A 22887-nucleotide genomic window follows, 5' to 3' on the forward strand; every position below is an offset into this window, starting at 1 on the left:
GAGTTGGGATTTTGTCCGTTAGGCAGTAGGAAGCCTTTAGATGTTTAAAGCTTTATTTTTATGGAAGGTGAGACAAGGGCTCAAGTCTGCAGTGAAGAGAGGTTATTGCAGAGGCTCAAGGAGGGGATGTTGAGGGCTCCAAATTGGAGGATTGATTTGTTCATTCATTCAGTCAATAAATATTTATTGGGCACAAACTATTTTCCAGGTGCCAGGGATACGGTGTCAAACAAGACCCAGCCCTAGGTTGGATAGGTTAACAAGCCAAGTGGGGGGCGGGGGGAAAAAAACCCAAAACAGGGACCAGATCATACAGGAATTTTAATGTCACATTAAAGAATTTGGTTTTGATTTAAAATGAGCGTAAAGGGAAGGTACCAGAGGATTTTTAAGCAGGGGAGGGACATGGTTTGATTTTTGTCTCCATTCGGAGGGCACCTGTCCAGAACAGTGGACTGTCGGCATGGTGGCTTCAGCTGGAGTTATGGCAGTGGGCATGGCGAGAAATGGGTAGATTTAAGATATTTTTAGGAGGAAGAATGGGAAGAACTTGCTGATGGATTGGAACGTTGGATGAGTGGGGGAGGACGTCAAGAATTATTGCAGGTTCTTGAAGTGAACAGATATGGTTGGAGGTCCCAAACATACAGTAACATCAAGGGAATTTGTAATGAACATCCATATGCCCACTACCTAGATTCTACAATTAACACTTTACTATTCCTGCTCTGTCACAAATCTATCCATTTACCTGTCCCTCTCTCCATTCATCCATCTTATTTTTTTATTTATTTTAAAATGAGTTGTAGACATCGGTATACTTTACCCGTGTACATTTCAGTTGGTACCCTAAACATAATAGAATTCAGTGCTTGTTTACAGCTCTCTCTCTCTTTTTTTTTTTACGAAATAAAATTTACATAAGTTGAAATGCACAGATCTTATCTGATGAGTGTAATGAGCTTTGACAAATGTATACAGCTGGGATAGCTCAAACCTCTGTCAAGGAGAATGTTAGGAAAAAAAAAAAAAAAGAATGTTACAGTCACCCAAGAAAGTGCCCCCATTCCCCTTCACAGTGAACTCTGGCCCTTACCCTCCCAGAGGCAACCACTCCAATCATAGTTTTAAAATGGAAAAAAGAGTGGACAAAATAGGGGGGTGAGGAGAGGGTTGTGGAGAAGGAAAAAGAGGTACACAAGAGCCGAAGAGTGACTTTGAGGTTTAGCAAGCGGAAGGCTGGGGCCATAACAATGTTGTTAAAAGTCAGCATTGTTTAAAGTCAGTGTTTCTGCAGAAGAAATCCCTGTTCCGTCTTTGTTTTCTTAGTCTTAGAACTACCTGGGGTCAGTGCTGGAAACAGATTGTTATTTAATGGCACAGCTGGACGAACAGGTTCCTGAAATACTTCTTCAAGATGTTAAGGTTCTATTCATCGCACTGGTAGAGCAGAAGACGCTGGGCTTATTGATTCCCAGATGAATTGCCCTTGAAAGGGTTAGAGGGGTATGCTATGAACTCTCCCAATTCCACGTAACACATTACAGTGTGCAAAGATGTGCAAGCACTATTCTACGTTTGGGATGTCTGTTAAAACATGCAGCTTTCTTAATGTCATCCGATCTCCTACCAGACTGGTTAAATGAGAAACCCTGGCAGGTGCCTGAGGACCTGCATTTAACTGTGGCCCAGTTGACGCAGGTCATCTGTGGACTCTATTTTGAAAAGACCATGGAATGCAGACACTGGGGCCAGACACATGATTCCTGGAGACATAAAGAGATAGAATGTTTGTAGATCACCTGGGATGTAGCTGGCATTTACCCGGTGCCAGATTCTTTCATTTTCTCTCCTCACAAAGGGAGTTTCAATTTAACTCAGTGGTGGAAAAGTGTTGATGTTGGGTCAGGTTGATGGTTCATTTCTTGTCAAATCACATGGCCCACACCAATCAGACTGGGGAGGACATGGTCCTGACAGAGCCCACCTCCCAGCCCACCTCCTCTCCACTCCCCATCTTCCACAGGCTCAGAAAACTGCGTGGTTGGGGGTGCTTTGGGGGAAATTCCCTTCCTGTCCTCTGATCTATTCATCTTGTTCACTGGTGACTGGTCCAGTTTTCACCTTTTGTTCTTGGGTTCTTGCTACAGAAACAAGTCACCAGGCGCTTCAGAACATGCCCAAAGTGCTCCGCGATGTGGAAGCCCTCAAACAGGAGGCGTCTTTTCTGAAAGAACAAATGATTCTTGTCAAGGAGGACATTAAGAAGTTTGAACAGGATACATCTCAATCGATGCAGGTATTTTAGCTCCTGTCCCAAATGCTGATTCTTGCTTTTGGAAGACATTCCCGGAAGCTCCCCTAAAGACAGGAGTGTGCCATGGTGCTTATGTTTCAAGTCACCGGTGGAGGGTTGAGATAAAGGAACTGCCACTTCCTTAGTTTTTGACCTCTCATTTCTCTTCTAGGTATTGGTGGAAATCGACCAGGTCAAGTCCAGAATGCAGCTTGCAGCGGAGTCTCTCCAGGAGGCAGACAAGTGGAGCACGCTGAGTGCCGATATCGAGGAGACCTTTAAGACTCAGGTAGGTCTTCAGTTTCGGGGAGGTCTGCAGGTGGGTGGGCAGGCGCTTGAGGTTTGGGGAAACAAATGAGAAAGTCGTTTCCTTGAAACCCCAAGGGTTGGGAAGAAGCAGTGCGTGGAAGCGTAAATGCACAGGCAAAGGGTGAGAAGACCTGCAATTTCTCTGGGTCTTTCCAACTTCTGGAGTTGGTATCTCCCGCTTGACTGAAGGTCTTCTCATCACAGAGAGTTCGGGAGAAACTTCAGTGAAAAAGGCAGAGAAAATGGATGGCATGAGTGTGGAACACAGGCAGGAAGCCTTCCACGCCCTGGGACCCTCTGGGGCTGCCAACTCTGGGAAATTGCAATGCTTTTGATACCTGGTTATCAGGATGAGGTTAGGTGATGTCTCATGAAAAACTCTTTTTCAGTTGTTAAGTACAATGAATTCTTTTATTGTCTCTTTTGCTGGTTTTCCTTTCTTTTGTTCCTTTTTTTTTTTAAGATTTTATTTATTTATTTGAGAGAGAGAGAGAGATAGTGAGAGCATGAGCAGGGAGTGGGAGAAGAAGACTCCCGGCTGAGCAGGGAGCCCAATGTGGGGCTTGATCCTGGGACCCCGGGATCATGATCTGAGCTGAAGGCAGGTGCTTAACCAACTAAGCCACCCAGGTGCCCCCCTTTTTGCTAGTTTTCAAAACTCTCACAGGTTTTTTAAAAAGTGCTTATTGCACGAGGGGAAAAAATTAGTAAACAGGAATAAATGGTGAAGAATGTTTTTCTTGTAACCCTGACACCCCTGATCCCCTCATTGCCCTTCCACGTACAGACTCTCTTCACACCTTTATGCCTGTCCTTCCAGATACACACACATACATAGATATGATCCCTGCCCTTTTGTGCCCCTACATGGTAGTATGTTGTGAATGCTGCTCTGCACTTTTTGCACTCCACAATCTATTATTTTCTATCGGTTATCTTTATCTTGAAGTACAGGAGAGCCATACTTCTTCCCATTCCATTTCAGAGCCCCCTCTGGGCTCATGACAAGGTAATCAATGTGGGCCTCACAGATGTGAGTTGCAAATCTTTCTGGATTCCTGGCACATGCCTGAGAGGGAATGGACTTAAATAGTCTGTGATTGCAGTCAGCACACTACTAGTATTCACTAGCTAAATGTTAGAAAGCTTTTGCCCTTCCCAACTATCCTGATATTCAGAACCAGCTGCCCACAAGACCACATGCATCCTGCTGGACTCCCCCTAGGCACCGTGAACTGAATTCATTATTTCTATCTAGAACCACTCCCCATTTGCTCTTCCCTTTGGTCTCCCTGTCTTGGTTCATGGCGGCACTTCCAAGCAAGGTTCTAGGCTAGAAACCTCAGCAGTCCTTAACCGCTCCCTCTTCCCCATCTCTCCCATCTTTCTCTGTAGTTGTTTGTTCTTTGGATGCCTCTGCCACCACTCTGGTCACACTTCCCATTGTCTTTCTCCTAGACCATTGCAGCAGCCACCCATCCCTGCTGGCTCCTGGCCTCTCACAGGCAAACTCAGTTGCTCCCTCCCCTGTGCCCTGGTAGCACCTGAGCCGTGCTCCTTACAATGTGTCCTGATCTTTCTGTCCCTATGTGTTGTGAATTCAGGGGCTGCAGTGTGATCTTCTTTGTGTCTCAAACATCTAATACAGTGTCTGACACGTCGTAGACACCTATTGAGTACTGAAATGAGACATAATTACTGCATTCTTAATTCTTTTAAAAAACGTTTCTTTTTCTTTTTCTTCCTTTTAAGATTTTATTTATTTATTCGAGAGAAAGAGAGGGAGAGTACAAGCAGGGAAAAGGGAGAAGCAGGCTCCCCACTGAGTAGGGAGCCTGATGTGGGGCTCAATCCTAGGACCCTGAGATCATGACCTGAGCTGAAGGCAGATGCTTAACTGACTGAGCCACCCAGGCGCCCCTGGAGGACCTGTGGTCTTTTAAAATAAATATCCTCTATTCTGGTCTTTTATAGGACATAGCTGTGATTTCTGCCAAGCTGACAGGTATGCAGAACAGCTTAATGATGCTTGTTGATACACCAGACTACTCGGAAAAATGTGTGCACTTGGAGGCACTGAAGAACAGGCTGGAGGCCCTGGCCTCTCCGCAGATTGTAGCGGCGTTCACCTCTCAGTCTGTAGGTAAGTGTGGGCCCTCTCTCATCTCTGTGCACACCTCCTCACAAAGGTAAGGCTTTCCAAGTCTTCAACCTTTTGAGTGTCTTACTGTGGATTAAATTATGTAGTTTGGCAGTTAAGTTGTAACTTTATGGGGGTTTCCTTTTTGCAATAATTTATATAAATGTTTTTGAGCATATAGAATAGTTGAGCTAAGCACATGACAAACACACCATCTAGATCCTAGTTTAGCGTTTTACCACATTTGTTTTGTCACATATCTACCCACCCATCCATCTCTGTCCATCCAGGTTCTGTTTGGGATGCATTGCAGAATAACTTACAGATGTCGGCATACTTCACCCTTAAATGCTTCTGCATTCATATCAATAACTAGAGTTCAGGATTGGTTTATGATTCCCTTTTTTGGAGGTAAAATTTACTTTTAGAGAAATGCACACATCTTAGGCATACTGTTTGATGAGTTTTGACCCTTGTCAAATATGATTTTTATTTCCTCTGACCTACTAACGTGGGAAATCCTATTGATAGCATTTCTAATACTGTATTATTCTTGCAACTCACGAACAAGCCCCACATGTTTATGGGATGTCTCTGTGGGTGCACACACATGTGTGTGCATGTTAAAGTCTTACTGGATATTTGCTGGCATTTTATATAGAACTTTTTCATAGAGATCCATTTAGTAAATATCTGTGTGAGGTTTTGCTATCAGGGTTGTGTTGGCTTCATAGAAATGGTTGGGAAGCTTCAGTCTTCCTTATTACTCTGTTAGGTTTTGTTTTTAAAGATTTTATTTATTCATTTGAGAGAGGCACAGAGACAGAGAGAGAACGAGGGGGTTAAGAGAGGCAGGGGGAGAAGCAGGCTCCCGGCTGAGCAGGGAGCCCAACGTGAGGCTCAGTCCCAGGACCCTGGGATCATGACCTAAGCCGAAGGCAGACGCTTAATGACTGAGCCACCCAGGTGCCCTTTTAAGGAACATTTTTATCAAATATTGCCATAGCTCAGATAGAATGCTTTCTATTTGTAGTTCAACTTGGGTGTGAATATTATAACTTCTGCCTTTTTCGTTTGTACTTGCTTTAATATGGCTTTACCCATTTTTTTTTAACCTTCAAACTTTCTGAGATGTTTTATTTTAGACTTGGCTATTGGAGATGGCACATTGTTGAATTTTGATTTTTGATCTAATCCTTGTGCTTTTTAATAAATGACTTTATCCCATTTAGGTTTTTATTTTATTCCAGAAATTCTCAGTCTTTTATGTCTCTATATTTTCTACCTTATGTTTCTCTTTTCTTTGTGTTTTTTCCTCACAGATGATTTGAAAGATATATATAAGTTTTGAGTTTTTCTAGTGATTTAGGATTTCAAATTATACTAAACTAGATTTCTTTTTCAATTTATCAGCCTCCTGAATGAAACACTATCTTCCTCCCCCAGGTCGTGTGCTTTAACTCTTTCTGCTTTCCATTGTCCCTCTTCCCTGCCCAGTCTAGAAGATTGCAAGTCATGCTATACTATCTAATTATTCATTATTAATTTTGAAATTATTCATTGTTTTATCATGTGGCTTTTCTCTAAACTTTTAAATATTAGAAAATTTTCATATTTGATATTTTATCTTTACGTAACTGTTTTCTTTTTTCTTTTCTTTTTTTTTTTTTAAAGATTTTATTTATTATTAATTTGACAGAGAGACACAGCCAGAGAGAGAGAGGGAACACAAGCAGGGGGAGTGGGAGAGGAAGAAGCAGGCTCCTAGCCGAGGAGCCTGATGTGGGGCTCGATCCCATAACGCCGGGATCATGCCCTGAGCCGAAGGCAGACGCTTAACAACTGTGCCACCCAGGCGCCCCTACATAACTGTTTTCTAACTAATAATTGGTTATTTATGCTCAGGGTCTTGTTTAAATGGATTCAGTGCTCACTTTTTAGACTTTTCAGCCCACGTGTTCCCCATTTATTAATTTTTTGAGGCTTCTCTTCATGACCAGCATTTTGTTTTCAAGTAGATTTTTTTTTGCCTCAGGAAGGGCATAGGGATTATATGTACAGCCTCAGTGTTTATGTAGGAAAGAATGTCTTTCTGTTGCTTTTACACATAGAAGAAAATGGCTGCATTTGGAATTTTTGGATCACACTGTTTTTCCTTTAGAATTCTGGAAACCTTGCTTCTGCGTCTTCTGCCAACTGTATTTGGCTGATAAACATGAGACTGGCCTCCTTCCTTCCTTCCTTCCTTCCTTCCTTCCTTCCTTCTTTTTTTTTTTTTTTTTTGTTGTTTGTTTCTTTTCCTTGAATAGTTAAAACAGGTGTTAGCAAGCACTTTCTGTAAAGGGCCGGGTAGTAAATATTTTGGGCTGTCTGGGCCATGTGCTCTCTGTCACCAATACTTAACTCTGCAGTTGTAGTGTGAAAGCCTGTGTGTAAATGAGTGGGCTTCTCTGTGTTCCAGTAAAATTTTATGACAAAACCAGGTGGTGATTTGGCCTGCTGGCTCATCATTTGCTGACTTCTGGCTTAAAAGATTCTTTCTTTTACCGTATGGTTTAGTTACTTCACTAGATTATTTTTCAGTTTGGGAAAAATATTTTTCTGGAACATAATGTGAGCTCTTTTTATTTGCTGATTCATGTCTTTCTCCATTTCTAGAAAATTTCTTTCTTAAAAATTTTTTTTCTATTCCATTTGTTTTCCATTTTTGAGAACATCAACTGTCTGTCCATCAGGTCTCTGTTTCCCCCTCCCTTTATGTCGTGTTCTCTCTGGTCTATTTTAGCTCTTTATTGACTCTCACCGTAGTCTTTTTTTATTTTTCCAAAAGATTGTTTTCCGTTTCACCAATAGCATCCTTTTTCTTTCCTCCCTCCTTCCCTCCCTCCCTCCCTTCCTTTCTTCCTAAAGATTTTATTTATTTATTTGAGAGAGAGATAGCAAGAGAGAGCACGAGTTGGGTGGAGGGGCACAGGGAGAGGGAGAAGCAGGTGCCCCACTGAGCAGGGAACCCGATGCGGGGCTCGATCGCAGGACGCTGGGATCGTGACCAGAGCCGAAGACAGATGCTTAACTGACTGAGCCACCCAGGTGTCCCAAGTCCTTTGCCCTTTTTAAAATCAGGTTATTTATTTTTTATTGTTGAATTATAGGAGTTTGTTATATAGTCCAGATATTAATCCCTGATCAGATATATGATTTGTATACTTGCATTCTGTGGGTTGTCTTTTCATTCTATTTATAGTGTCCTTTGATGCACAAGTCTTAAATTTTGATGTAGTCTAATATATCTGTGTTTAATTTTATTGCTTGTGTTTTTGGGGTCGTAAGTAAGAAACTATTGCCAAATCCAATGTCATGAAACTTATCCCATTTTCTTCTAAGAGTTGATAGTTTTAGCTCTTACATGTAGCTCTTTGATCCATTTTAAGTTAATTTTTGTATATGGTGTAAGGGTCCAGCTTCTTACTTTTGCATGTGGATATCCAGTTTTCTGAGCATCATTTGTTGTCCTTTCCCCATTGAATGGCCTTGACACCCTTGTTGAAAGTCATGTGACTGTATATGCGAAGGTTTATTTCTGGGCTCTCTATTCTCTTCTGTTGGTCATGTCTATCCTTATGCCAGTACCACACTGTTACCCCCCCCACACACACATTGTTTTGATTATTGTAGCTTTGTTTTGAAATCATGTAGTATGTTTTGAAATCATGAAGTGTGAGACCACCAATGTTACTCTTCTTTTTCAAGATTGTTTTGTCTATTTGGGGGTCCCTTGAAATGCCATATAAATTCTAGGATGGGTTTTTCTGTTTCTCCAGCAGACACCATTGGGATTTTGATAGGGATTGCATTGAATCTGTAGATGGCTTTGGGTAGTTTTGCCATCTTAACAGTATTAAGTATTCCAGTCGATGAACATGGGATGTTTTTTCATTTATTTGTGTCTTCTTTAATTTCTTTCAGCAGTGTTTTTTTGTTTTCAGAGTACAAGTCTTTCAGGTCCTTGTTACATTTATTCCTAAGTATTTTATCTTTTTGATGCTACTGTAAATGAAAATTTTTTAAAATTTCCTCCTCAGATTGTTCATTGTCAGTATATAGAAAAACAACTGATTTTTTTTTTTAAAAGATTTTATTTATTCATTTGAGAGAGAGAGAGACAGAGACAGAGAGCACAAGCAGGGGGAGAAGCAGAGGGAGAGGAAGAAGCAGACTCCATGCTGAGCTGGGAGCCCAATGTGGGGCTTGATCCCAGGACCTGGAGATCATGACCTGAACTGAAGGCAGACATCCAACCATCTGAGCCACCCAGGCACCCCAACACAACTGATTTTTGTGTGTTGATTTTGTATCCTACAACTTTGCCAAATTCACTTATTAGTTCTAATAGGTATTTTTGTGGAATCTTTAGGGTTTTCTGATTATAATATCATATCATCTGCAAGCAAAGATAATTTTACTTCTTGCTTTTCTCTTAGAATGCTTTTAATTTCTCTTTCATGCCTCATTGGTCTGGCTAAGACTTCCAGCACTAAGGTGAATAAAGGTGGCAAAAGCAGGCATTTTTGTCTTGTTCCTGATCTCAGAGGAAGAGTTTGAAATAGCTTTTCACCATTGAGTATTAATTATGTCAGCTGGGGGCTTTTCATGTACGGCCTCTATTACATTGACATAGTTTGCTTCTATTCCTAGTTTGTTGAGTTATATCATGAAAAGTGTTGAATTTTATCAAATTCTTTTCTTCATTATTTGAGATGATCATGTGAATTTTGTCCATCAGTCTGTTAATATGGTATATTACATTGACTGATTTTCATATCTTGAACCATCCTTGCATCTCAGCAATAGATTCTACTTGGCTGTAGAGTATTATCCTTTTAATGTGCTGCTGATTTTGGTTTGCTAGTATTTCGTCAAGGATTTTTGCATCAGTATTCATCAGGGATGTGGCACCTGGGTGGCTCAGTTGGTTAAGTGTGTGACTTTTGATTTCTGCTCTGGTCATGATCTCAGGATCATGAGATTGAGCCCCGTGTTGGGCTCTGTGCTGGGTGTGGAGTCTGCTTGAGCACTCCACCGCTGCTTGAGTGCACGTGTGCTCTCTCTCTCTCTCTCAAAAAAAAAAAAAACCATCAGGGATATTGATCTGTAGGTTTCTTGTATTGTCTTTGTCTGGCTTTGGATTGGCGTAATGCTGGCCTCATAGAATGAGTTAGAAAGTGTTTCCCTCCCTTCAGTGTTTTGGAAGAGTTTGAGAAGTATTGGTAATAATTTTTCTTTAAATGTCTAGTATATTCACCAGCCATTTGGTGTGCTTTTCTTTGTTGAAAGGTTTTGGATACTGATTCAATCTCCTTACTAGTTTTAGATCCATTTAGATTTCTTATTTCTTCATGATTCAGTCTTGGTAGATTGTGTGTGTCTAAGAATTTGTTCATTACATCTAGTTAATCCAATTTGTTGGTGTATAATTGTCCATAGTACTTATTTATTTATTTTATTTTTAATTTATTTACTTAAAAAATATTTATTTATTTGAGAGAGAAAGAGAGTAGGAGCACAAGCTTTGGGAGAGGGAGAGGGAGAAGCAGACACCCTGCTGAGCACAGAGCCTGACATGGGGCTCGCTCCCAGGACATGGAGGCCATAATGTGAGCTGAAGTCACACGTTTAACCAACTGAGCCACCCAGGCACCCCTATTTTTTTTTTTTAAGATTTTATTTATTTATTTGACAGAGACAGCCAGCGAGAGAGGGAACACAAGCAGGGGGAGTGGGAGAGGAAGAAGCAGGCTCCCAGCAGAGGAGCCTGATGTGGGGCTCGATCCCAGAACGCTGGGATCACGCCCTGAGCCGAAGGCAGACGCTTAACGACTGCGCCACCCAGGCGCCCCTATTTTTTTTTTTTTAAGTAGGCTCCATGCCCAACACAGGACTTGAACTCAGAACTCTGAGATCAAGACCTGAGATCAGGAGTTTGACACTCCACCAACTGAGCAATTCAGGCGCCCCCCCCCCGTAGTATTTTCTTACAATCCTTTTTATTTCTGTAAGATCAGTAGTAGTGTCCTTCCTTTCATTTCTGACTTTATTTGAAATACCTTCTCTCTTTTTCGTAGTGAATCTAAGTAAAAGTTTGCCAATTTTGTTCATCTTTTCAAAGAACGAACTCTTGGTTTTGTTGATTTTTCTTTTTTCTTTTGCTTTATTACATTGATCTCTGCTCTGATCTTTATTATTTCTTCCCTTCTGCTACCTTTTGGTTTAGTTTGTTCTTTTTTTTTTCCTAGTTCTTGAGGATATAGAGTTTAGGTTGTTGGCTTGAGATCTTTCTTCTTTTTTAAGGTAGGTATTTACAGCTATAAATGAGCCCTTAGTGCTGCTTGTGTGGCATCCTGGACGTTTTGGTATGTTGTGTTTTTATTTTCATTTGTCTCAAGATAATTCCTCATTTCCCTTATGGTATCTTCTTTGACCCATTGGTTGTTTAAGACTGTTGTTTAATCTCCACATATTTGTGAATTTTCCCATAGTTTTTTCTTCTTTTGATTTCTAGTTTTATTTCATTATGATTGGAAAGGATATATGATTTCCGTCTTAGTTATACTTGTCTTCTGGCCTCAGATATGATCTATCCTGGAGAATGTTTCATGGGCACTTGAGAAAAATATGTATTCTGCTGTTGTTGGGTGGAGTGTTCTCTGTGTGTGTGTGTGTGTGTGTGTGTGTGTGTGTGTGTGTATGTGTGTGTATGTGTTGGGTCTAATTGGTTTATGGTGGTGGTAAAGTCCTCGACTTCCTTATTATCCTCTCTCTGCTTGTTCTTGAAGTGCTCTCATGATGGACCTTCTGCACGCTCTGTTCCTTCTCTTTTTTCCCCTCCCTGTGTTACTTTTGCACAGGTCCTATTGTGGGGTTTTCTTGGTTTGTTTTTGTTTCTGCTTAGTCATATTTATACGTGGCTGCTTTTTTCTGGGCTTGCTCTTTACTGGAAACTAACGTGCGATCTCCAAAGAAGCCCCTCCTTGTTTACCTGGGCTATGTTGAGAACTCTTTTCTTGCCCTTGAATTAAAGGCTGCGTTCTGTGTTGTGCTCTTCAGTGGCCTAAAGAGAACGGATTCAGGACTCATTTCCAGCTTTTTCACTCCATAACATACCCATTTGTCAGTCGTCTGTTTGGAGATGGGATCCAGGACTGGAGTTGGGCTGCGGAAAGTCACCATCTGGCAGCTTTGTTCCTCCCATTTTCTCATGAATGTGTTGCAGCTACAGACCCACGGAGCTCGTGGATGTGGTTGGGGTGCACCTCTGGTTAGGTGGTGTTGGAGAAGAAATTAGCAATGGAGGTGGGGAGGTGGTGCCTCTGTGAATTTGAGTGCTTTTCCTTTCCTTCTGGAGGGGTTCGCTACTGAAATCAGGTTTGAATGATGCCCTTTGGGTCAAGATTATGGGCCTTGGTGGTGAGGGCAAACTATATTTGACTGCTTTTGTTCACAGATTTAAATCAGGCTTGATTCTAGACTCACTCTCTGTAGGCAGGATGGATTCGGAAGGGGGAAATTGCTTTTTTTAGCTGCTGCTGGGCTGAAGCGGAGATAAGCCTTCTCCCCTTGCCTGGACCAGACCTCCTCTTTGCTCCCTGTCTCCACCTTGTCCTGCCATGCTCAGCCGCTCCCTGCCGGTAGTCCCAGTGCTCCTGTCATCCCCACTCAGCTTGGGCCAAAGTGACTGGGTATCTGATTACTTTCTCTGAAGTTCTGTAGTACAGATATTTCCCCGGCTTCAGCACGGACGAAATGGTATTGTATTTTTCTCCTGGTGGTGATTTTTGGTGAGCATCAGGAAGCTTTCCCCCCCACCCAAAATAATGTGCTCTTTCATCAGATATCTTTCCTGGAAGGCCAAGGTGCTTTTTTATCTAACAGTTTTTATTTTTATTTTTTTTTAAGGTTATTTATTTATTTGACAGAGAGAGAGAGCGTGTGAGCACAAACAGGGGGAGCGGGAGAGGGTGAGGGAGAAGCAGGCTCCCCACTGAGCAGAGAGTCCGATGCAGGGCTTGATCCCAGGACTCTGGGATCATGACCTGAGCTGAAGGCGGACACTTAACCGACTGAGCCACCCAGGTGCCCCTATCAAACAGTTTTTAAAGGGAAATCTCTGGAAGTGCCTGGGTGGCTCAGTTGGCTAAGCATCCAGCTCTTTATCTCAGGGTCTTAAGTTCCGTGGACCTACTTAAAAAAGGGGGGGAGGGGTGCCTGGGTGGCACAGCGGTTAAGCGTCTGCCTTCGGCTCAGGGCGTGATCCTGGCGTTATGGGATTGAGCCCCACATCAGGCTCCTCTGCTATGAGCCTGCTTCTTCCTCTCCCACTCCCCCTGCTTGTGCTCCCTCTCTCGCTGGCTGTCTCTCTGTCGAATAAATAAATAAAATCTTAAAAAAAAAAGGGGGGGGAATCACCACTAAATTAGTACCTCCCCAACACCTTATCCCTTTCCATCTCTCTGCTTATAGTGACAGTCTCCAAGCTCACATGCCTATTTTAGTCTACACAACCAACCAATAATTTGGTTACATTGAAGTAACTTTTTAAAAAAAGGTTTTATTTATTTATTTATTTGAGAGAGAGAGAGAGAGAACAAGCAGGGGGAGTGGCAGGCAGAGGGAGAAGCAGACTCCCTGTTGAGCAGGGAGCCTGATGCGGGACTCGATCCTAGGACCCTGGGATCATGAACTGAGCCGAAGGCAGATGCTTAACCGACTGAGCCATCCAGGCGTCCCTGAAGCAACTTTTTGTAGCAGTTTTACATGTAGCAGGAAGATTCCTTCATCTAAGGGATCATGGGAAAATAATAAGCATCTTAGGACAAATAGACATCTTCCAGCTCATGGATTCCTGCCCATCAAAGTGAGATCTGCCAACAGATTTCCAAAGCCTAGCTGGGTTATCATCGCAGTAGTTGCGCTCACAGATTTTCCTTCTCAACAGGTATAAAAAGTTGGGTACCTGTTTGTGCAGTTAAAAATTTTTTTTCTTCTCTTTTAACGTCTTTCTGAGATGGTAGCATCTGAGTTTTGGCCACAAGGGGGCAGATGAGTGCCAGAGATGGTGCAGCTGAACGACTGTCCTAAGGCTGTCGCCCTGGCTTCTCAGCTGTGAGCCTGGAAGCAGGTGCTCCCATTCAGTCCTTTCTTCTGCTCTTGGGAAAATATGTAAGAAACTACTTGATATTAATACCAGAATTTGGCTCTTAGAGTACATTGCTATGTGTGGCATGCTGATGTTTACCAAATTATTTACTTATTCCTCAAGCCACCAAATATGGGAACATTTAAGGGGTTGAGTTTGTTTGCTTTTGTACAATTCCTATCTGGTGTAATTCAAAGTAGGCATTCCGAAAGGATAACTCCCTTTTAAATATTATTTTAAAATACTGATTATGTGAGGAAAAGCAGGGAATGCAAGGATGAATAAGATAAGGTTGCCGTCCTTCAGGGACCTTACAGCTTGGTGAGGGTGAGGCCAGGAAAGAACAAGTACACAAATAATAAAATGATTTACAAGATGGAATGTGAAAGCTGCCTTAGCCGTCCCCAGGATGAAGGGAAACGATGATAGAAAATCAAGGAAGCTTTTCTGAAAGAGCTAATAAATGTGCAGATCTTTGAAAGAGAGATGAATTTTTAAAAAATGTTTAATTGTTTCTGATTATAAAAGTAATACAGGTTATTGAGAATTAGAAAGATATACACAAATATAAAAATGAAGATGATTTACCAGTGAACTCAGCACCCAGAGATGACTTAATATTTTCTTCTAGTTTTTTCCTGTGAGTGTGCACCTGTATCTTTTAAGGCAGGACTATCCATTGAGTATATACAATTTTGTACCTTGTTTTTCCCCCCTGTGAGCACTGCAGCATGAGCATTTTCTCATGGGCATAGGATTTTGATAGGTGGGGAGGAATGTTTTCCGGCAAAGGAACAACATACATAGGAGTGGTATAGAAATGGGAAAACTCAGGGGCAGTTGTGGGAGTAACAGGTAAGCCCATTTCAATGGAGTGAACATTGGGAAATGGTCAGATGAGGCTGGACAGGAGAGCTGGGGACAGAGCATAGTTTGCCTTGAACAGACTGAGGAGTTTCTATCCGGGGAAGAATTTCATGGCTATTAGCAGTTTATTAGTAAATCTGCTGAGGGCTGTGGCCGAGTGGAAGGAGTGTGGACCTGGGAGATGGACAAGCCAATTTTGAAATCTTTGGGCTGCTGCCTCTGAGCAATGAGACCTCAGTTTCCTTCTTAGTAAAAGGAGTACGGAAATTGCACCAACGAGTCCTACGCTCCTGGTTCCAAGGGAGGCACTCCGTGAACATTACTCCTTTCTCTTAGACCCCCATTCAAGTTTTCCTGGCTCTCACAGTAACCCAAATGGAATAAGTCCTAAGAGATCAGTCGGGAACTCTCGAAGGTTCTGTTTGAATGAGAGCAGCAGCCGCGTTTCTAAAAAGCCATCTAGCTCACCGGATGGAGCTACACTACAAATTGGAAGTCCAGACCAACAAGTGACTTCATCGGTTTCATTTTTCCATTTCTTGAATTCAGTTAAAATTTGTTCCCCTCACCAACCGTGATGAAAAAGTTAAACAGTACTGGAGGTCTTACTGGGGAGAAGAACATTTTTTCCCTCTACCACTTTATTCCCCAGTCCTGATCCCAGGAGAGCACTTTTAATTCTCAGAGCTGTTTTCTCCGGCATTTGACTTTATATTTTTGCATAATACATTTATTAACTTATTTTTATTTTTTTTTTAAAGATTTTATTTATTTATTTGACAGAGATAGAGGCAGCCAGCGAGAGAGGGAACACAAGCAGGGGGAGTGGGAGAGGAAGAAGCAGGCTCATAGCGGAAGAGCCTGATGTGGGGCTCGATCCCATAACGCCAGGATCACGCCCTGAGCCGAAGGCAGACGCTTAACCGCTGTGCCACCCAGGCGCCCCCTATTAACTTATTTTTAAAGATTTATTTCCAAGAGAGAGAAAACACGCACATGCGTGCATGGTTGGGGGCGGGAGGGGGGCAGCTGTGCAGAGGAAGAGGGTGAGAGAGAATCTAAAGCAAACTCCCCGCTGAGCACAGAGCCCAACGCAGGGCTTGATCCCATGACCCTAAGATCATGACCTGAGCCAAAATCAAGAGTCGGGTGCTTAACCGACTGAGCCACCCAGGTGCCCCTTTGCATAATACATTTATTATTTTATTTCCTTGTATATTAATTTTAGGCATTGTCTATTGACTTCCTATTGTCATAGGTAGGTATTTCGCTTTCATACCACTCCTCTCTCCCCTCTCCATTCTCCTTGTATACCATTGTTTTTAATTGAACTAATAAATAGTGTTTGTGTTATCACAACTTTATAAGCTCCGTTCATTTTTGCAGAGTCCGGTTCGGCACTATGATTTTAATTCCTTTCCTCTTCAGCTTCACTTCATCTTTAACTTTCTGGTTGCCTTTTTAATTCCCTCTCATTCTTGCTACCATCCACTGGCCTTCATTTTTTTCCAAAATGGGAGTAAGGCATTCGGAGTTCCTTTCCCCTTTTCCCCAGAGACGTTCCTTCTGTAACTGTCCCCTCTTCTCTGAACTGGATCAGGACAGCTCCTGGAATTCTTGGCTGGGTCTGAGGTTTAAACTGTTGCATCTGTCAGTTGTCATTTTGGACAAGTCACGGGAGTTAGATGATGGAACCTGACCGAGAGACGGTCTTGGCACATCTGGTTGTATGATCTTGACGGGCTTATTTATTCTGTTGCCAATTTCTCCATCTTCTGGCCTCGTAGGGTTGCACTGAGGTTGAAGTGAGGTTATATAAGTGGAGATGCTTTGGAAGAAGTGTGAATGTAAAAGGGTGACAGCTAGCTTCTCCACAGTGCAATTTTCTTATGTTGTTACCTATGTTGTATATCGAAGGCCTTTGATAGTATCCTCACCTCTGTTTATATTTATTGATACATTCAAGCAGGTATTCTCTTTCTTCAGGAAAAATGAATGACAGAGAGTGGGGGAAGGGTGAAGGGTAGCCCTCTCAGTCACATGCCTGGGGGTGTTGTCCGTGTCTATACCTAGATGGAACCAGGGTGAAGTGGTACAGATGGGTGCAGTGGGGGAAATATTTTAGGATGAGATTTAAGAGCATTTCTTCCCATATATTTATTTCATTTCACAGATAATTATGACATACTTCCTATGTGCAGGGCACTGTGTGAGAAGTACTTCCTTATGTCCAAATAGAATATGAAATCATGTGCAGAAGCAATGTAAACGAAATTTCCCATCAGTGCTGTTATATTGTCTTACTTATAATCCAAAATCAGTTGTTAATTTGAAATAATAACAATCCATTGGTCCTATGTTAACACTGTGGGTGGATGGCATAGAGACTAGGGACCCCATCTTATTCACATGAGGCCTGTATCAGTTTGGGATTCTTTTGTTGCAAGTGACAGAAACCCAATTCAAACAGGCCTAAATGAAAGAGAGAGAGAGAGACAGAATATATTGCTTATGGAACTGAGAAGTTCCAGAGTAGGTCTCGTTAATCCAGGCACAAACTGTGTGATTATTAGGACCCAGTCTCTCTTGTCATTTCTTGGCTCTGTCTCTCTATATGTTGGCGTTAGTTACTTCCAGGTGCACTTTTCATGTGGTGGCCCATGCACTTCCACGCTTCTATCCTCACAGCTTAAGAGACTGAGCCTGGGTGGCTCAGTCATTAAGCGTCTGCCTTCGGCTCAGGGCGTGATCCCAGAGTCCTGGGATCGAGCCCCACATCAGGCTTCTCCGCTATGAGCCTGCTTCTTCCTCTCCCATTCCTCCTGCTTGTGTTCCCTCTCTCGCTGGCTATCTCTCTCTCTGTCAAATAAATAAATAAAATCTTAAAAAAAAAAAAAAGAAGAGATCCCAGGATTAATCTTGATTGCATTGATGGGCAGGCCTTTGCACCTCAGAACCAATTACTTTGATGAGGTGGATTTGAGGCTCTGGCTGGCCATTCTCTGGATCCTGGAGTAGAGTCAGCTTCACTAGAAACATTTAAATGGAAAATGGTCAAAAGGTACAAACTTCAGTTGTAAAAAGTACCAGGGATGTAATGTACAACATGGTTGTAGCTAATGTTTCTTTTTTTTTTTTTTTAAAGATTTTATTTATTTATTTGACAGAGATAGAGACAGCAAGCGAGAGAGGGAACACAAGCAGGGGGAGTGGGAGAGGAAGAAGCAGGCTCACAGCGGAGGAGCCTGATGTGGGGCTCGATCCCAGAACTCCGGGATCACGCCCTGAGCCGAAGGCAGACGCTTAACCGCTGTGCCACCCAGGCGCCCCTGTAGCTAATGTTTCTATAGGATATACCAAGGCAGGTGTTAAGAGAATAAATCCTGACAGATATTCATCACTAGAAGAATTTTTTTCCCTTTATTCTTCTTTCTTTTCTTTTCTTTTCTTTTCTTTTCACCGTGTCTGTATGAGAAAATGGATGTTAGCTGAATCTGTTGTTATCATTTTACAATATGTGTAGCATGATGTATGCCTTAAACTCATACACTGATGTCGTTTCAGTAAAACTGGAAACAAAACCAAAGTAATAGATGATACTGTTCTTTGATTAAGACAATTGACATTTGCTCTGTCTTATGTATATGCAATCACTAGCAGCTGTAGGAAAGTGCTAATGGTATTATTAGGTAATATAAACTAAATGTGTTGCTTTGCCAAAAAAAAAAATGGGAGAATGGGAGGCAGGTCCCTGATCTCCCGAACAACCAGAGCTGTCAGAAGAAGGGCAGTGGGGTGTGGTTGTGAAACAGTGTGTCTACGCCCAGACCCCACAGCACCCAGCAGGTGGCTGTTCACCAGGCAGGGGCTCAGCAGTGCCTTTGCATTGAGTCCGTGGTATTGTTTGGAGCCTGGAAGTCTTTATTGTAGTTGCCAAAGTAGGTTTCCTGTTTCTTTCTCTCTCGTCTGAATCGGGAACTCCTCCCAGTTTTACAAATTTGTGTTTAATTTAATGTATTAACCTTGAAAAACTTGAAACCCTCTGGAAGGGCAGAGACTCCCATGTCACCTTTAAGTTTTCTAGCGCTTTTACTAACTGGGTTGGCTGTATCGCCAAATTCTGCTTTATTATTTGTTTCAAGAAATAACAAGTTCTCTGTGGGGTTGAAATTTTTTAAGTTGTGATTATATTTTTAGACTAGTAAACGTTATAGCAGTTTCTATCAAAAAGCGTTCTTTGAATATACACCAAAATGTTGACAGTGTTTAACAGAGTGTGATAGGCAGTTTTTTCTTCTTGTTTTCCATACGAATATGCTATTTATATTGCTGAAAAACAGTGCTATTTAAAGCAGTCATTAATTGGGACACCTGGGTAGCTCAGTCAGTTAAGCATTTGCTTTCAGCTCAGGTCATGATCTCAGGGTCCTGGGATCAAGCCCCAGGTCAGGCTCTGGGCTCAGTGGGGAGACTGCTTCTCCCTCTCACGCTGTCTGCTGCTCTGCCTGCTTCAGCTCTCTCTCTGTCAAATAAATAAAAATCTTAAAAAAACCAGTCATAAATTTACTACATTTTTTTGAGTGTCTGCCATGTGCTGTGCTAATTTGGAATAGTGAGACAAGACAGGAAAGATCACAACCTCATAGAGCTTGTATTTCCGAGGGTGAGAAAGATAATAAACTGTTTTACAAGTAACTAAATAGAATAATTCAGATTTTAATTAGTTCTACAAAGGGAAAGCTGTGATAGGGAATAAATAACAGGAGGAACCTAATTTAGGCAGGCTGATTGGGAAAGGCCCTCGTGATAAGAGGAGAGCCACACAGAGAGCCAGAAAGATCATCCCAGACCTAGTAAGTGCAAAGGCCCTGGGGCAGTAAAGAGCATGATTTGTTCTCGGCAGCTGGCAGAAGGTCTGCTGTGTCAGGATTTTTTAGTTCATATAAATATTACATTGAGTCATATGAGATTGCTGCTTTTGTAGGGTCAGAATGGTTAAAGAGCAGTAGTTGCATGTGGTTCAATCTGTGCTGTGGTTGAGCAGTCCTGCCGTTGGCCTGCAAGTGACTAAAGCTCTCTGGGCTGCACTTTCCTCCCCTGTGAAATGAGTTCAGTTGATGGTTTTTCAGATACCTTTCTGTCGCTGACATTTTATGATTCTAGTCTGGGCCAGGAGGAGGTGAGTCAGGTGAATTGCCTAAAGCACAAAATGTAAGGAGGCTCTCGCCCTGCCCTTGCACAACCCTGAAAGTGAGAGTCTCCTTCAGTTTTGCAGCCCAGGCTTAGCTCCTACCCACCGACCCCCTCCCACCCCCACCCCCGTCCCATCCCTGATTCGAACTCATTTCAGTGTTCCCGTGGAACAATGACTTTGCTGATGTATAATCTGAGCTCCGTCGCTGATGGTTATTGATGCACTAGCTAAACAAGCCAAGGCTTGCAGGGTCTGAGTCACATATTCTGCCCTTATGCTTGACTTATTTTTCGTATCTGTAGTCTCTATGCCTGAGTTAATTCATTGTGTAGGTAGGCAGTTTGGAAGGCGAGCTTACATATATCCACATTGAGCCAGGTGAATTCTTTCTCTGGTCTACAACAGGAAGCCTGGTACCAAGGCGGACTTGTTTGATGTTGTTCTCCTTTAGATCAGTCCAGAGTGTTTGTGAAGGTGTTTACTGAAATCGACCGGATGCCCCAGCTGCTCGCCTACTACTACAAATGCCACAAGGTGAGGAGCTGGGGGTGCTTAAGTTTGTGGAATGCTCTGAGGCCCTGCAGAGCTCCAATTGCCTGCTCCAGGGGGGAAACACCTGCCTCTTTGCCCTCTGGCCTTTTTCTTCTGATTTGCCAGTAGGGGGCGTTCTAAGTCCAGCCTGTTTATTCATTTGCTTGCCACTTGGAAAACACAAGCCTTCTGTTTTCCGCCTCTTGTGGGTTGATAGCTGGATTTCACTTACAGACTGACAAGTTGTTTCAATTTCTCCCATTTTTGTCTTTCAAGGGAGAGTCGTGTCTTAGGCCTTATTATGCCCTCAGCAAGCGTGAAGAATTTGTTTTCTAGAGTTGTTGACATGAGGTGAAACCTGACTGCTTTCCGGGCTGCCTGAATTCCTCCAGGTCCAGCACTCGTGTGCTTTAAGCAGCGGTGTTAGGCCATGCAGCTCAAGTGCACATGCACTCACACCTTAAGGTCTTTCCCGAAGACTGTAGCATGCCCGGCGGAAGGACCTTGCCGGCTTTGGGGGCGAGGGGAGAGGAGAAGGGAGCACTTGGAGGGCAATGGATTCACATTCTGGTTGATGATCCGAGCAGGTGATGGTGAAGTCTTGTTTCCCCGCCTTTGTTTGCAGCGAATGGTCATCAGGGGGTGCCCGGTGACCCCGGGAGCAGGCAGCAGGGCATGGCTTGCCTCGCTGGGGTGGCAGGGCGGCTTTAGGAGGCGGCATGTCGTGTTTACTCAGTGAAGTCCCCTCTGTTCTGTCTCTGCAGGCGCAGCTTTTAGCAGCCTGGCAAGAACTGTGCCAGAGTGACCTCCCCCTGGACCGACAGCTCACTGGGTTCTATGACGCCTTGCTCGGGGCTTGGCACACACAAATCCAGTGGGCAATGCAGGTAACAGCTCTCTTGGGTCCCAGGGAATGGGTGACTGCCCTGGGAGTGGTGTCTCCCCTGCTTCAAGCACTGCTTTGAACATCTTCCTATTTGCTGCCCTCACCAAAGGAGTTAAAGATAAGTCTTGAAACGCAAGGCAGTAAAATCTTTAGGTCTCCTTAAAACTCTTATCGTGCTTCTCTGTATCTTAAATAGAATCTAATGTGACAGCATTGCACGTTATTCAGCCAGGGAGCCTGTGGCATTCCTGAAGGCCATTATCTCTTGATCTAGAAGCGGGAGGCCCTTGGTCAGGTGGTGTTTGACTGAACAAGATTGTTTTTATCTTAGCTTCAGGTAAAACGTACCTGGCCTAGGATTAGTTTCCCTTGTTCACACAGTACGCCCAGAGTTGGAGGAAGAGTACAGTTTGAAAGGTGCCCTCTGACTTAGGGGACCGACGAGACGGAGGAACTTCATTTCCATTGGACACTTGCCATCACTGATTTTCCCAAAGCCTCTCGGCATGGCATTTTCCACCATCCAGGGTACGAACCGCCATTCCTGTGTCTTGATGTCGGGACGTGCCCCAGATCGTCTTTCCTTCTTTGAGGACAGAAGAGGCTGTGACTTACTGGGCCTGTTGATGGTGTGGCTTGTTTTTGGCTGTTTGCCTTCACAATGAGTTGTGAGTTCCTCTTGCGGTGTGCATCTGTCCCCCATTGGAATGAGCTCGACTGTAGCTGGAGAGAATCCCCCGTACAGGGTCACATCACCCCCGGTGGTTAAAGTGCTCTGCTCCATCCTCGTTGCTTTCTCCCAGAGTCCACCGAACTCAGAGTTGGGTCACGACAAGATAAAACCCAGCCTCTTGCAGACGTTCTGCGGCTTTTATGTAATCGTCGGTTCTGCGCAATCCTGTCGATGCCCATTCATTTCTGTGTCCTTGCCTCTTCTGCTGTCTCTCGTGTTGTGAGGACAAAACCAGTTCATGGCCACGTGCAAATGCCCTTCATCATCTCAGAAAAAAGGATTTAGATTTCTCAGACTTCTGTTCGGGCCTCATTCTAATTTTGTAAGATGTGAGTTTGTGCTGGTGTTTACTTTTGGTCCATGGCCCATTTCCTTTTGGGCTGTAAGCATGATAAGAGGCCGTCATCTCCTGAAGCTCAGTATAGTGCAAAAGAAAACCAAAGACACCACAGTAAATATGTCCCCTTCCGATTTACCCCCCCAGTATTTTAATATGAAAAATTTCCAACATATAAAAGAGTTGAAAGAATCGTATGGTGAATGCCCGCCCGTGTACCCACTTCGTGTGCTCTGCGATGAATATTTTGCTGTGTTTGCTTTATCATAAATCTATCCATCTTCCCATGTATCTGTCCATTTATTGGTCTTATTATTTTTTTTTTAGAGATTTTATTTATTTATTTGACAGAGAGAGACAGCCAGCGAGAGAGGGAACACAAGCAGGGGGAGTGGGAGAGG

The 22887-nt window shown here is 43.1% G+C and overlaps 1 protein-coding gene across 1 annotated transcript in view; it reads left to right on the top strand.

Annotated features, from left to right (window-relative positions):
* The window catches only part of COG7 (component of oligomeric golgi complex 7), a 78634-nt gene that overhangs the window by 2170 nt on the left and 53577 nt on the right, over positions 1-22887 (top strand). The window contains exons 2-6 of the mRNA XM_045776416.2: positions 2151-2299; positions 2469-2585; positions 4580-4748; positions 20451-20533; positions 21295-21417. Of these exons, the coding sequence (XP_045632372.1) occupies positions 2151-2299; positions 2469-2585; positions 4580-4748; positions 20451-20533; positions 21295-21417 (641 nt within the window). The remainder of the gene's footprint in view (positions 1-2150; positions 2300-2468; positions 2586-4579; positions 4749-20450; positions 20534-21294; positions 21418-22887) is intronic.

This window comes from Ursus americanus, chromosome 2 (assembly GCF_024610735.1).
Source record: "Ursus americanus isolate L20-20 chromosome 2, mUrsAme1.1.p, whole genome shotgun sequence".
In the NCBI taxonomy this organism is placed as follows: Eukaryota; Metazoa; Chordata; class Mammalia; order Carnivora; family Ursidae; genus Ursus; species Ursus americanus.